The sequence below is a fragment of the Monodon monoceros genome, unplaced genomic scaffold, assembly GCF_005190385.1.
Source record: "Monodon monoceros isolate NGI ecotype Baffin Bay Population unplaced genomic scaffold, NGI_Narwhal_1 Super_Scaffold_3, whole genome shotgun sequence".
Lineage (NCBI taxonomy): Eukaryota > Metazoa > Chordata > Mammalia > Artiodactyla > Monodontidae > Monodon > Monodon monoceros.
The window spans coordinates 29,855,342-29,869,374 of record NW_021703780.1 but is presented as its reverse complement, the minus strand read 5'-3'; the positions used below and the strand labels follow the sequence as shown (position 1 = coordinate 29,869,374).

Genomic DNA, 14,033 nt, shown 5'->3' with positions numbered 1-14,033 from the left:
AACTTGGGAGTAATAACAGGACCCACACATAGAATTCAAGGAGCTAAATAAGCAAGGCATTCAGACCAGCACAGGGCCATGGCTATGGTTATTCAGTTTCCAAACGTATTCTCTGACTTCTGAAAGTGCAGAGACACTCATGGGACCAAAGAGGACTGGGGAATGAGGGTTGATTTTTCTACTTCGTAAGTCAGGTCAGCTCCCCTCTGTTTATCTCACGTTATTTCCCCTGACATCCCCCCCCACCCATCAATTCCCGACATTTTCCACTTCAAGCGCATTATATTCTGGGGATAGGGGTGAACAGCTGTGCAGAAAACACAAGCCCATGACTGTTTTTTAACTCCAAAGGCCATGGAGCAGGTTCTAAAGTCAAGGGTCAATATTTAAGATGATTGGAATATAATGTACATTGAGGTGACCCGGGAGCAGCTGGAAGACCCGCTGCCCCTCAGATTTCTCTCCAGTGCGTGTCACGGCCCTTCACATTCCCACTGTCAGACTCACTTCTCTGGGTTCAGGGTATCCACATGGGTCCTTGTTAAGTCATGGGCAGTGTTCCCATAATGCACTGTGCCTCAGAATCCCTGGGGCACTAGTTAATTACAGATGCCCGGGACCTCCTCCCCACAAGACTCTGATTCCTAAGCGTGTGCCAGAATTTGTAAAGCGTCCCAGGTAGATCATGTGATCGTGCGAGGCTGGGACACCCTGTGCTGGTTGAGATCACTCAAGTCTGGGGTCAGGATCTCCAGGTTTCTCCCTCAGCTTGTGCAGAAGAAACCAGAGAACAGGCCCCAGAAAGTCATCTTGTCTGTCATGAGGATTAAACCTGTTCCTTCCTCCAAGGGACTGTGTGAGGATAAAATCAGATGAGACTCGAAAATGCTTCCGAAACTGTACGGACACATAAGGAACCGTTTTAAGGGAGTATAGGAAATCAGGCTGGGAAAGGGAATGCAGGCCTGGTTAGAGTGTCCTCAATGTCAGGTAGAAGCAGGGGAACTCGATCTAGCAGGTAGAGGAGTGGCTATGACAAAGAGAGTATTCCAGGAAGATTAAGCTCATGGTATCAAACATGGCAGACAGGAGAAGAGAGAGGCTGTCGGCAGGATGCCGTCCTAGGGAGTGATGAGATGACATAGTGGTAGGAAACAAGGAAATAAATCATTTCTACGGTAGAGACTGGTTTGTTGTTTGTCAAACCTGCTTCCGCTTTTCCTGAAAACACAGCTCAATGACACTTGAGTTCTGGACTATGGAAAGAGGCTGGAAGTGACTTGGCTGCTTCCAGGCAGGGACCATGCACACTTTCCATGTGGTCCTCCGCCTCTTCCCCATGACGCTCCATCCTTCCCCCTGTGCTGGTCGAAAGCAGAGTCCAGCAGAGGAGTTGGCAGCCTTAGGGAGTGGCAGGACCACAGGGCAGATGGAGCCAGAAGAAGGAAGATTGTTCACCAAACCCTCCACTGAGCTATTGTGGGAACAAGGTGATGGGTGCATACTGACCAATACGATGCCCTACACTTAAACAATGAAAACTCTAGTTTACAAAAGGAGTTCATGTTTCTGATTTTATTTGACCCTTATACTAATCCCACCAGACAGTTAACACCTCTGACGTACTCCTAAAGTACTCCAAGGAGGAGAGGTCACGTAACCTTCCCCACGTGGCATCCTTCTCTCCCGAAAGCCCTGTGGTCCAGCCCTGCTCAGAACCCTTTATCTCCACAGGAAAAATCTGAGGCATTTGTGATAAAGGACCACAGACATATGGCTCCTTTGGTTTCCAAGGCGAAAAAACAAAGACAGAGTGGATGCTAGATTTTATGATATGTCTACAAAACGCCACAGAATCCAAATGTGAAAATGAATAAAAGGCAGGTGAGATTGCCCCTCCCTGCAACCACCCACCTGCTGTGTTTCCTGGGTCTCTGCTCCCTGTCAGCTTTGGGAAACACAGGTGGGCAGTGAGGGGAGAAGAGCCTTGGGCTGAGTCAAGAAGTCTTTATCTGCTGTCATGCCAACCTCCCAAACTGAGTTTTTAAGCAACACTAATTGGGACGTGGTTTTCACTTCCTCTGCGTTCTAGGTAATGGGTTCGCAGTTGGCGTCCATTCACTACACACCCTCCCCTCCTTCACCTTTTGTGTTATATCCAGTCTGATACTTGAGTCTTCCCCGCTTAGCCTAGAATAATGATAAACTGAAGTGGAAAGCATCACCTTGAGCTCCGAAGAGACTGGTATAGGGTATAGGGTAACCAGCACCAAACTTCTACACACCACAGCCTGGGGGTCACCCAAAACACAGTGTGATGAACTCCACTTCAGGATACCTCTCCTTAGATACAAAGGGGCCAGGCACGCCACGTTCAGATTATTAAGCACTTTCCTCGCTTTTAAAATATAATTGCCCCACAAGCAGGAGGTAACACATGCGATCTTCTGCATTTTAAATAAAAGCCCAAATCGCTCAGTTTGCCTCATGATCCGACCCAAACTTATATATCTGTCTGCCTTCCCCACATCCCTTCACACGCTTTGCCAAAGAACAGTAAAATGCTTAGTTCTTCTAGGCACTTCCTGACACTCCTTGCCTCTACAAGCCATCGTCCATACGATGGTTTCCTCCGTCTGGGACATCATGTTTATTTCCTACCGCTCTGCTTCTTCATCACCTTTGCTAAATCCTGCTGGGCCTCATTCCTCCCTCTCAAATGGACATTTCCTAAAGCACAGTCCTTACCTCTTTACCCCTTCTCCAAGCTCCGTTGTCCGAACCCATGCCTTCAACGGTGGTAGGAAGGAAACACAAGTTCAGATCCACGCCCCTAGCCTGACCTTTCTCTCTTTGTTAGCTCTGGTTTTCCAGCACCCCAGTGGCCATCTGCCCTCCACTAGCGGGCCATCACCTCAAACAGAACAGTTCTAAAACCAGAAGGTTAGTCTCATTACCAACAACTCACTTCCTCGCGGCTCTATTTCTATCCTAGATCCGTAGGGTTTCCAGGTTTAAAAGGAACCATAAAGCTGAAGCTCAGTTCGTTCATCTGCACTCCATTCACAACAGCCTGGACAACAGTGGTCAGGTCCACCAATAGCATCACCATTCCAGACCTGGAAACCAGTCTCTCCAGAGGTGAACTGACCATGAACCTAAACTCGGGCCTCCCTCCTGTGTTTGCACAGGCTTCTTCCAAGGCCTGTGCTCGTTCTGTATCCACATCACTCCTCCCCAGCAGACTCCTCCTTTCAGCCCCAGTTTGGGCTCATGGTGGCCTCCCCGCAGCAAACACTGGAGGAGCCTCCTCCCCAGCCTCTGCTGCAAGGCTCTCCTTCATAATCACCGTGAACACAGTCATAAGAGCAAAGGCAAAAACAGCAGCAGCTCACGCGTCTTCTCGCTTCTCTTCCTTAAACCCATATAGCAGGTAACCGGAAATGTGAGACTGTGAATTTATCTGACAAGAGGGGGGTCAGACCAGAAAAAAAAGAAAGAAAGAAAGAAAAAAAGAAGCCATGGAGGGCTTCCCTGGTGGCACAGCGGTTGAGAGACCGCCTGCCGATGCAGGGGACGCGGGTTCGTGCCCCGGTCCAGGAAGATCCCACATGCCGTGGAGCAGCTGGGCCCGTGAGCCATGGCCGCTGAGCCTGCGCGTCCGGAGCCTGTGCTCCGCAACGGGAGAGGCCACAACAGTGAGAGGCCCGTGTACCCCAAAAAAAAAAAAAAAAAAGAAAGAAAGAAAAAAAAGAGGGGGTCAGACCAGATGACTTCTAAGAGGCTTTTCCCAATCAGAAATTCTATGATTTTATGACTGTGGAGGCCATCTTACAGAAGAGGCAGCTTGGCCTTAAAGAAAGCCACACAACCAATATGTAGCAGAGCCAGGCCTGGAATCCAGGTTTTCTTACTTTTAATTCATTAATCTTCCCACCACATCGTGCAAAATAGCATAGCAACCATTCTAACGAAGCAGGGACCAAATCAAGCTCCTACCCTGGGCAGAACCCTCTGGTAACTCCCCATTACTTACCAGGGGACAAAAACCACTTACCTGCCATTCAAAACCCCTTCCCACTGCTGTGTTTCTATCTTACTTCCAACTGTGGCCCTCCATATACCACTCCCTTCAGCCAACCTCGTATACCCACTGGGCCCAGCACATCCTCATCTCCATACTGTTTCTGGACCTGACATGCTTGCCCGCTCCTAGTAACTCAGTGACTCTCATCACTCTTCAGAGCACAACTCAGGCCCCACCTCCCCGCAGACTAGACCTGGAGACCTCATTTGAGCCACATGGGTCCCTTCACCGGCTCCCCTCATTTCATTTCCTACCACTCACAGGGCATCATGTTGGCATTTTTACCCCTCAGCTGCAAGTTCATGGGCTGCTGAGACCCCATCTTCTTTGATCTCCCCTCCCTGATTTCAGCTTTCACTGAGCCTGGCACAGAGTAGGTGGCTCCATAAACATGTTTGTTAATTGGTTAATTGATTGATGGATTGTTTTTAATCTCTTAACTCCCTACATTTCTTATCTTACTAATATTTCCTTCATGCCCAGCTTTTTAAATTACTTGTCACACCTATATCATAAAAAAATTACAAAGGAAGAAAAACAAGTGTAAAAGAAAGGTCAAAAGCATTCCTGGGCTTCCCTGGTGGCGCAGTGGTTGAGAGTCCGCCTGCCGATGCAGGGGACACGGGTTTGTGCCCTGGTCCGGGAAGATCCCACATGCCGCAGAGCGGCTGGGCCCGTGAGCCATGGCCGCTGAGCCTGCGCGTCCAGAGCCTGTGCTCCGCAAGGGGAGAGGCCACAACAGTGAGAGGCCCACGGACTGCCAAAAAAAAAAAAAAAAAAGCTTTCCTTTCTTCCCTTTTCTGGTTTATTTAGGGTCAATCTGGGGTGATTCATGCTAATAAGCATATCTGCCTCAGCCTCCTCCATCCCAGGAAATGCACGCTTCCAGTGGGGAGTCGACTTTCTCTTGCGCTTTGGATCCTCCACTGGGTAGGTTCAACCCTACTTACCCATGATCTAGGCCAGTGGTTCTCAATCTTTGATGAATCCCAGGATCACCCAGGGGTAGATGCCTGGGACTCAACCTCGCCTCCTGAATGTGAATCTCTGGGGACAGGGCTGGGCAAGTCCACATGAAAAAGCTTTGCAGTGACTTTTTCATGCCCCAAAGGTTGTGCGCCAGTGGCCTAGCCATTGTTCACCATAAGCGCTGCAATAAACATAACTCAAAGAAACTTCCCGTGCTAACAGAGCTAGAGGGGACTTTGTTTTAGAGGTTAAAAACTCCATTTCTTTTTACCAGAAAGAATTCATTTTAGTTCTGACAGCAGATTATCTATCTTATTTATCCTTAAAGCACTTCACATCTCAGAACTAAGATACTCCTTGAATAAATATATGAGTGTGCAAAGTAGATTCTCACTCAGGGAGCTGGCAGAGACACTTCCTTGGTAGTTGGAGCTGACCCCTCACAAGCAGCGTCAGATCTAAGATGCCCCGGGGTGGAGACACACCTTCAGGAAGCCCATGCTTTAAACACTTCGCCTCTTCACTATTTCTGGTCTCCCAGCTTCGATGAAAAAGACAACTGAGAATGTCTCCCGGGTAACAGTTTTTAAAGGTACCAGATATTGAGAGTCTATTATGTTTTTCCTATAGTCCAGATAGATAACACATGTAAATGTGTGTGTGTGTTTTCTAGGAGAGTAACTATGGCTAGGCAGAGCTTGAAGTTTGCAAGCAAGTGAGAAAATCTACCAGGGGTCCTCTTGGAACTAAAGGACCTGGACTCCAGAGCCTTCTCCTTATTGAAGGGTCAAAGTTGTAGCACCTACAGATGAGCCTGGGAGGCCCCACCTGGCATCCAGTGACAAGAAGGGGATAAAACCCCGGAAGTATCTTCCCCATGGAGCTGAAAGGGGAGGGGCACCCCCAGTGGTTTGATGCATGCTGGTCCAGCCCCTCGAGCTATGTGGGAGCAACTACAGGAGGAATCAACATCCCTTGAGTTGGAAGAACCCACCCATTGGTCAGAGATCTACACTCTCCCTGTGGTTACATTACTTCAGACAGTGGCCTGTGGGGGACTCCAGCTCCTGAAGCAGCAGCCCTGTGGGAGGCGATCAGATCCAGAGACAGCTGCCCTGTGCTCGGGCTCCCAGAGGCCTTTGTCCCGGCTCCAGCAACGAGGCAGCAGAACATAGGACTGAGTGTCTGAGTTCTGGGACACATCAAGGAAGGGACAAGCAAAGGCTTGGCTTCTCACTTTTTGGGCTATACTGGGCCTGCAGAGGAAGCTTTACTTAGACCCCAGATTCATACACAGCTCATTCAGTGCTCACACCCACCCCAGGAAATAGGTATTGCCATTATCAGTACTGCAGTGGTAAGAAAACTGTGGCCCAGAGAGGTCAAGCAGCCTGTCCTAGCTCACACAGCAGACGACCCTCAGTCTGACACCGAAAACTGCACTTTTCTACTACACCTCCTGTCACCACTCACATGGGCCCAGCATCTGGAATCTCAAAAGGAACCAAGAATGGAAAGCTTTTGACCTGACTGTCTAAATTGATGGGCTCTTTGCCCTGGGTGGAGAGAGCCACCAAACACCCAGAGAAACAGTACAAGTCGGCAGGGAGGCAGGACCTGACACCACTGGCTTGTGGGCTTTAGCATCTTGAGACCCTCAGTCCTCACTCCCACCACCTGCCAGGGAACCTGGGACGTGTATGAGTTACCCTTTGACACTAGCACTCCCATGGGTGTGTTACCAGGTAAGGATGCACTCGCTGACACAGCAGGGCAGATGAATTGGTGTATTGGATTATTGACCGAAGATCAAAACCAGGAGGTAGTGGGAAAGAAAAACAGTGGCATAATGTGATAAAAGGAGCTTCAAAACCTGATAAACCCATGCTTGGGCAGGTGACCAGGCAGCCAGTGGGCAGCTGGGGTCTGAGAGGCAGCACAAGAAGATTTGATCCTGCCTGTTCTGGAAGTCAGATGACCACACCACGGGTCACCACGTCTTGACTGGTGCTCTGCACCACTGTCAGAGCCTTTCGCATCACTCAGTAAATGAAAAGACTAGTCATTTCCATCAGACAAACAGCAGGACTCCGTTCTGTTTCCCCCAGGCTGAATTGATGATCATTTACTAGACCGACCCCATGCACGGATTGTTCTGGAGTCCTGCAGATAGGGCTTTATAGTCCGTCAGCATCTGTTCACGGAGCACCGGTTGGCTGCAAGCTCTCTACCAACAATGCTCCTGATCGGGATGATCACGATGCCCAGAGGCTGTTAGAAGTTCTAGACATTCATCTGCACTAACAAGGCCGCCTAGTTCAGCTGTGGCAAAGCTGACTGCCTCGGGACCCGCCTCTGATGAGGACTCAGTGGCTCTCCACCAGAGCTGCACGCCGAAGTCACCTGGGGGTGTGGTAAAAAATACCACTTCTGGGTCCCACCCACAGAAACTCTGCTGTAATTGACCTGGGGAGAAGCCTGGCATCAGGAGTTTTAAAATCTCCCCCAAATGATTTGAATATGTAGCCAAAGTTGAGAACCACTGGTTTCTGTTGAAACTCACACCCTTGGCCCCAAGAGACACTTGTTGCCAACTGGTACACCATCATCACTTCACTTTGGTGGCTTTCTACCTCCAGGGTCTAGGGGTGGCACCGTGGGTGAGGGAGTCGACACAGATGGAGATCTAACTATGCAGTACATCCTGTATTTGTCTTCCCAAATCACTTTCTGTTTTGCTTTTATTTCCGTGCTCTTTTTTCTTTCAATAAACCACACTCACTGCCACTATCAACTCTAACCTGTTGTCCTCCCTTTGTGATCAAAGTCCCAGCTGCGTATGATCTCATTTATTCTCAAAATAGCCCTGCGAGTGAGGAATCAGCCAGGCCATTGTTCTCTAAGGCAGATCAGGGACCTGCAGATCAAGAAAGGTTCTATCGGCCATGAAACTCATATCCTTATCGAAGTCAATGTGTTCATGGCAATTTCCAATTTACAAAATGCTTTCCTCTATTTGTTCCTGTGGCATCCTCACAGCCAGTCTGTGGGGGAGGTATTTTCATAACCAGGGTGGCCACATGTCCTGCACAACATCGGTGACACCTGTTCCTAACCATTGGTAGCACCTCCTTTCTCTCTCAGAAGTGTCTTGGTTTGGACAGTTCAAGATACGGGCACCTTATTTGTAACCACCCTCTTGTTTTAAGAGGGGTGTATTGAGACTCATACACTTGTTCATACACTCTGAACTTGTTCAGAGTCACTCGACAAATGAGAGGCAGAGACAAGATCTGAACCCAGGTCTCTGTCTCCTCTTCCCCATCCACATTAGTTGGGAAATGAGAATCAGAGCTGACCTCCTCAAACCTCTGTGATCTCTTAAACATCCCCATTAGAAAGTTCCCTGGACGGGAGAGACTTGAAGTACAGAGCAGGGCTGGGCAGGAGCTTTGACAGCGTTTTATGACCACATTAGAATGGACTAGTAAGTTGCCAGGAAGTGTCCTCTTGGAAACACTTGAAAGCCTGACTTGGCAAAAGAAGGTGCAAGACCTGACATATGGGTGTTTGGAAAAGAGGAAGAAATTTAGAGTCTAAACTGCTAGCTGAGGACTGGGTCTGAATGCTCTTTACTGCCATCTACTTCTGGGCGTTTCTCATACGCTCCCTGAGCACCTGAGTTCTTCAACCATGAAACGGGACAAATCATCATCGTTCGTTCCTGAGGTTGTTACAGGGAGAGCAAACGGCCGCTTGCCAAGTGCTCTGACAGCATCACGTCTCAAGAGGTCCCTGGGAGCCACATTTATTTGTTTACATCACTTTTCCTGAGTGAACCAAGGCTCACGAACAAGGATGCTGGGGATCTGATGAGATAAGGTATTTGAATGCCCTCCCGAAGTCCTAAAACGCTGCCGTTTAGTATTATTATTAGCAGCGGCAGTAGTAACAGATGAGTATCAGTTGACGTGGCACAGAGTCGTATGTCCTTGAAACTCTCTGGATTATGGAGGTTTTGAATGACACACCCAGGGGACAGGCCAGGTTCGGGGGGGAGGGTGTCCCCTTCTGTTGAAGATGACCACATCACAACTCTTAACTGGGTGAGGCAAGCCTGCCTGGGAGGCTTCCTAGGAGCCAACCCGCTGGGCCTGCAGAGATCACCTCGGATACCTGACCCCTTCAACAAGAAGGACTTTCTTGGGCTTCCTTGGTGGCGCAGTGGTTGAGAATCTGTCTGCTAATGCAGGGGACACGGGTTCGAGCCCTGGTCTGGGAGGATCCCACATGCCACGGAGCAACTAGGCCCGTGAGCCACAACTACTGAGCCTGCGAATCTGGAGCCTGTGCTCCGCAACAAGAGAGGCCGCCATAGTGAGAGGCCCGCGCACCACGACGAAGGGTGGCCCCCGCTTGCCACAACTAGAGAAAGCCCTCACACAGAAACGAAGACCCAACACAGCCAAAAATTAATTAATTAATTAATAAACTCCTACTCCCAACATCTTCTTTAAAAAACAAAAAAGAAGGACCTTCTTCTGATGGGAATCATACAGCTAAGAGACACGGCAAACTATGGAAATGCCTGATTCTATAAATCAGGACATTGCTTCTCTAACAGGAAACCATTCAAAGCCTGGGCAGTGTCTTTATTTTCACAATTTTTTTTCAGCCTTTACTTGTCCCTGTAAATGATAACTACTGACCAGAAGCTCAAAAGGGGGGTGGGGGAATCAAAAGAGCTTTCCTATCTGATTTTTTTGTTCCCTCATCAATCTGGTTTCTGCGCTGACCAAGAAGGCCTGCCTGGCTCTCATGGGTTCCTTTCCTTTAGGGAAAAAAAAGCAAATGACAACACGGGTACTTTAGAATTCTTGCGGGCACTGGGGGCTGCGAAGTGAGCTTTCTATACAAATGGAGAAACCCTCCAAGCTGCCAACATGAAATTCAGAAGGTGCAGGTAGAATGGTCTTCTCACCTAGGAGCGGGGCAAAGGGCTCCTTTGGCTCTAAAAGAGTCAATTTGTGTTTCAAATATCGTTCAGGAACTTGACACCGCGAAACTACCTGCTCCCAAGGAATCTGAGAAAGTCCTAGAATAGCTTTCCTCAAGAAGAACAGCAAGACTCCTTGCTCTGTAAAAGCTCTCCGTATTCACTCCCTAGACCTCAGGCTTGGACGCTGGGGGTCAGGGCAGACCTGCCGGGCCCTGTGTCCAACACTGCCCAGCCTGGGAGGACATGACCTCTTTCATTACCTGGTCTGCCAGAGAGCCTAGAAATCCTCCCAGAGGGGTCCCAGAAACCAAATGAGGGAGACAGAAGCCTCATTTGGGGGGAGAGAAACAGGTTGAGGAAAGTAAGTCTCACTAAAAAACAAATGTAATATCTATGGATAATTTTGAAAAATAACTCTCCAAAATGAAAAACTCCAGCCGAAAAAATTTAACAAAGCTTCGTGGTAGGCTGGACCAACTGAGACAGAGCAATTTCCAAGTGTAAGGTATGTCACTTTTTAGGTGACAAAAGGTACCAAAAACCAAAAGGTCATATAGATCTTATACTTTCTGTGAAACTCTATTTGTTTAATTAGTTTGTATTAGATAAGGATCCTTTGGCCAAAACAAATTTAAAAGACGTGTATATTCCCCATCCCTGAGGAATATATATGCCTTTTAAATTCAGCCAGGAGGCCCCTGACAGGCACCAAGCTCTCTTCCCTTCTCAGTTACCTGTATATGTCTAGGGAAACTGCATTCTGCGGGTTTTTCCCTTTTGTGAAAGGTCTCTGAGCTCAGGCAGCCAGCCGACGCCCCCTCCCCCAAGTTCTGGCGACTCTGCACCGCCCCGGAGGCAACTTCCCTGCGCCTCAGGTTTCCCCGCTTCTGCTGCACGAAGACCTATCAAATGTTTCTTTCTTATTAAGCTCGAGGACCGGGAGACGCTGCCTCGGCCTCCATCCTTCCCCCTCCAGGTTGCAAAGGAAGTGCAGCAGGTTTGGATGTTAGCCCGTCTCTGCCCAGGGAGCAAGGCAACTTAATTTAATTTTTTCCCCTGGGCCCCTTCCTCCCAGTCTGCCCCAGGTTACCCTTAGCCTTTCCTGCTACAACCCCGCGGAAGCATAATTATGACAATTACAATAATGTGGGAGAGTGGAGTGTTTGGTTTCTGCTTTGCCGGTCACAGAGCAGGAAAACGTCTTTGTTTCCTTTTGCTTTTCTTTTAATAGCACTGAGTAAAAGAGAAAAGGGGGATTTTAAGAAATGTTATTTTTGCTTTGCCAAAGGTCATATTAGTAGTAATGCTTTCTTTTCTCCCTCTTCCTTCCCCTCACCCCGCAACTTTAGAAGAAAGCTTCAGGGGTCCAGCCAGGTTCCTGCCATCTCCCTGCACCTGGAGATGCCCTTCAGGGCAGGCCAAAATCGCGCCGGGGTAGGGTGACGGCTGGTCCTGCGGCGGGTTTGACAAACTGCCTAGCAGACTCCCCGAGAAGACAGCCACCTGCCAGACTGCACCTGACTCCATCCCTCCCGGGAGCCCCGAAGCAACAGAAAGGCCACCCAAGGGACCGTCAGGGCTGGGCTGCGCTCCCTGGGGAAGGTCCGCGTCCCAGAGCGCTCAGCGCCCGGGCACGTGAGCCGCGACGCCGGGACGCCGACCTACCTTCACGAAGAGTTCGATCTCGGGGTCCCTGTCGTCCCCGTTAGCCGTCGCCGCGTCCGTCATGCCGTCGGCGCCCGGGGCCAGCGTCCCGGGCCGGGGAGGCGCCACCTCTGCGGCGCCCGGGCCAGCGCTCCAGCTCCTGCCGCTGCTGCTGCCCGGCTGGGCCCCCTGGGGAGGGAGTTTATTTCCTTTAATCTATTTCTCCAGCCGGTGACAGCGGTGCCTGAGAGATCGGTGTCCCGGGCGATCGCACGGAAAGGAGAGAAGCCAGGAGGGGACAGGGGGCGGCGAGGGAGAAAGGTGGGCTCAGGGATGGCCCGCAGGTCCTGAGAGCAACAAGTGCCGCGCGCTGAGAGGTGTCACCGGATCCGCGCCCGGCAGCGATCCCGCGGTCGCCGCCCGCGCCCAAAATAGCCGGCGCCGCGGGGCGGGGTCAGCCCCGGCGGGCGGGAGGGGCTCCCCGCGAGCGCGGCCCCCGCCCGCACCCCAGGCCCTGCGGGGCGCGTGCAGACCGGCCGGGCGGCACCGCCACTGGGGTAGGAGGATGCCCTGAGAAAGGTAAAGGGGGATGGGAGTGGGGGGATGGAGAGGATGAGAGAAGAGAAGAGAAGAGAACAGAAGAGAAGAGAGAGAAAGGGAAGATGGCTTTAAGCTTTACGTTCATTAACGAAGCATCAGTTCCTCCAAGTTACTCTCTTAGCAGCGTTACCCACGAGGAAAGCCCCTTCTTGCCTTAGGGATGCTCAGAGTGGGGAGGGGCTGCGGGTAGCGCGGAAGAGAACGGAAGGACCCTGAAAACCATGCATTCGCCATCCTCGTGCGGGATCAATAGAGTAGGGCTGGGGGCAGGGGGAGGCAGGGATGGGCAGGGGGTGATGTGTAACCTTCTGGGCTGGTTTTCTTCCTCTTCCTTTCATTTTGTCTTTTGCATTCTCTTCTTTTTTCTTTCTTTTCTACTCTTATTTTACTTATTTTCTCTTTTTTGTTTTTTTTGTTTGTTTGTTTAGTGAAGGATAATACACGCATGGGGCAAAAAATGCACATATTGTAAGTGGACAGTTAAATAAGTTTTCACAAGCTGAACCCATCCATGAAACCAGCACCAGACGAAGAGGTAAAATGTTAGCTACCCGCCCAAAAGCTCATTCTGATCTCTCCTCTCTAGCTCTCCTCTCTCTCCAAGGCTCTCACCCACCTGGGGTGAGACTTGTAACAGCACCGGGTAGTTTTGCCTGGAATCTTATAATAAACGTAGTATATTCTCCTCCGTGTCTGGCTCCCTTTGCTCACCAGTACGTTGGTGAGATTCATCCATTCTGCTGTGTGTAGTTGGAAACCACCCATTTTTATTGCCGTAATTTATTTATCGATTCTTCTGTTGATGGACATCTGCATAGTTTCCAGTTAATGACTACCATGGGGCTGCTATGAACATTCTATAAAAATCCTTTCACGATACGTGGACACTTTTCTGTTGCCTATATACTCAGGAATGGAATTGCTTGGTTCTAGACTATTAGAATGTTCTTGAATAAACATTGCTATGGGGCTTCCCTGGTGGCGCAGTGGTTGAGAGTCCACCTGCCGATGCAGGGGACGCGGGTTCGTGCCCCGGTCCGGGAAGATCCCACATGCCGCGGAGCGGCTGCGCCCGTGAGCCGTGGCCGCTGGGCCTGCGCGTCCGGAGCCTGTGCTCCGCAACGGGAGAGGCCACGACAGTGAGAGGCCCGCGTACCGCAAAGAAAAAAAAAAAAAAATTGCCAGACAGTTTTCCAAAGTGGCTGTACCAGTTTACATTCCCAAACTCCATTTCTTTTAAAAAAGGTGCTAAGTCTTTCGCATCTGGTATCTGGTCAACTTCTATTTGTGTTCTTTGCCTTCTCTTTAGCTGCGCTTGTCTGTGCTCTTTCTTGCCTTACTTACAAATATATATTTGTTCCACAGCTTTCTAAGAAAAAAAAGTAATCACTTAATAAAAATAAGTGACAGTACTTACTAGGTACCAGGCAAAAAAATGCTAAGCACTCTGCATGTCTTAACTTATTTAATCTTTACAGATAGTGTTAGTATCCCAATTTTACAAGTGGGGAAAGTGAGGCATAGAGTTATTTAAGTAACTTGCCCCTAGTCATGCAGCTAGGAAATGGTGGAATCAGGAGTTGAACTCAGACAGACTAAACCCATGCTTTTAACGACTCTACTAACTGCCTCTCTCAAACTTCAGGCACTTTGGGGAAACAAAGGCACTGCCCTGGTCTTAATGTAGATTAAAATCTATTTCAGGAGAATAGTCCCGTGAGAGGAAGACTAGGG

General features: G+C 49.7%; 1 protein-coding gene across 3 annotated transcripts in view; it reads right to left on the bottom strand.

Moving 5' to 3' along the window:
- The window catches only part of CLIC5 (chloride intracellular channel 5), a 171,281-nt gene that overhangs the window by 95,662 nt on the left and 61,586 nt on the right, over positions 1–14,033 (bottom strand). The window contains exon 1 of one of the 3 annotated variants that reach the window (XM_029242194.1): positions 11,721–12,132. The exons of the other annotated variants lie outside the window; for them this stretch is intronic. Within the exon in view, the coding sequence (XP_029098027.1) occupies positions 11,721–11,783 (63 nt within the window). The 5' untranslated portion in view covers positions 11,784–12,132. Of the gene's footprint in view, positions 1–11,720; positions 12,133–14,033 lie in introns of those variants that run through there. 3 annotated transcript variants of the gene reach the window in all.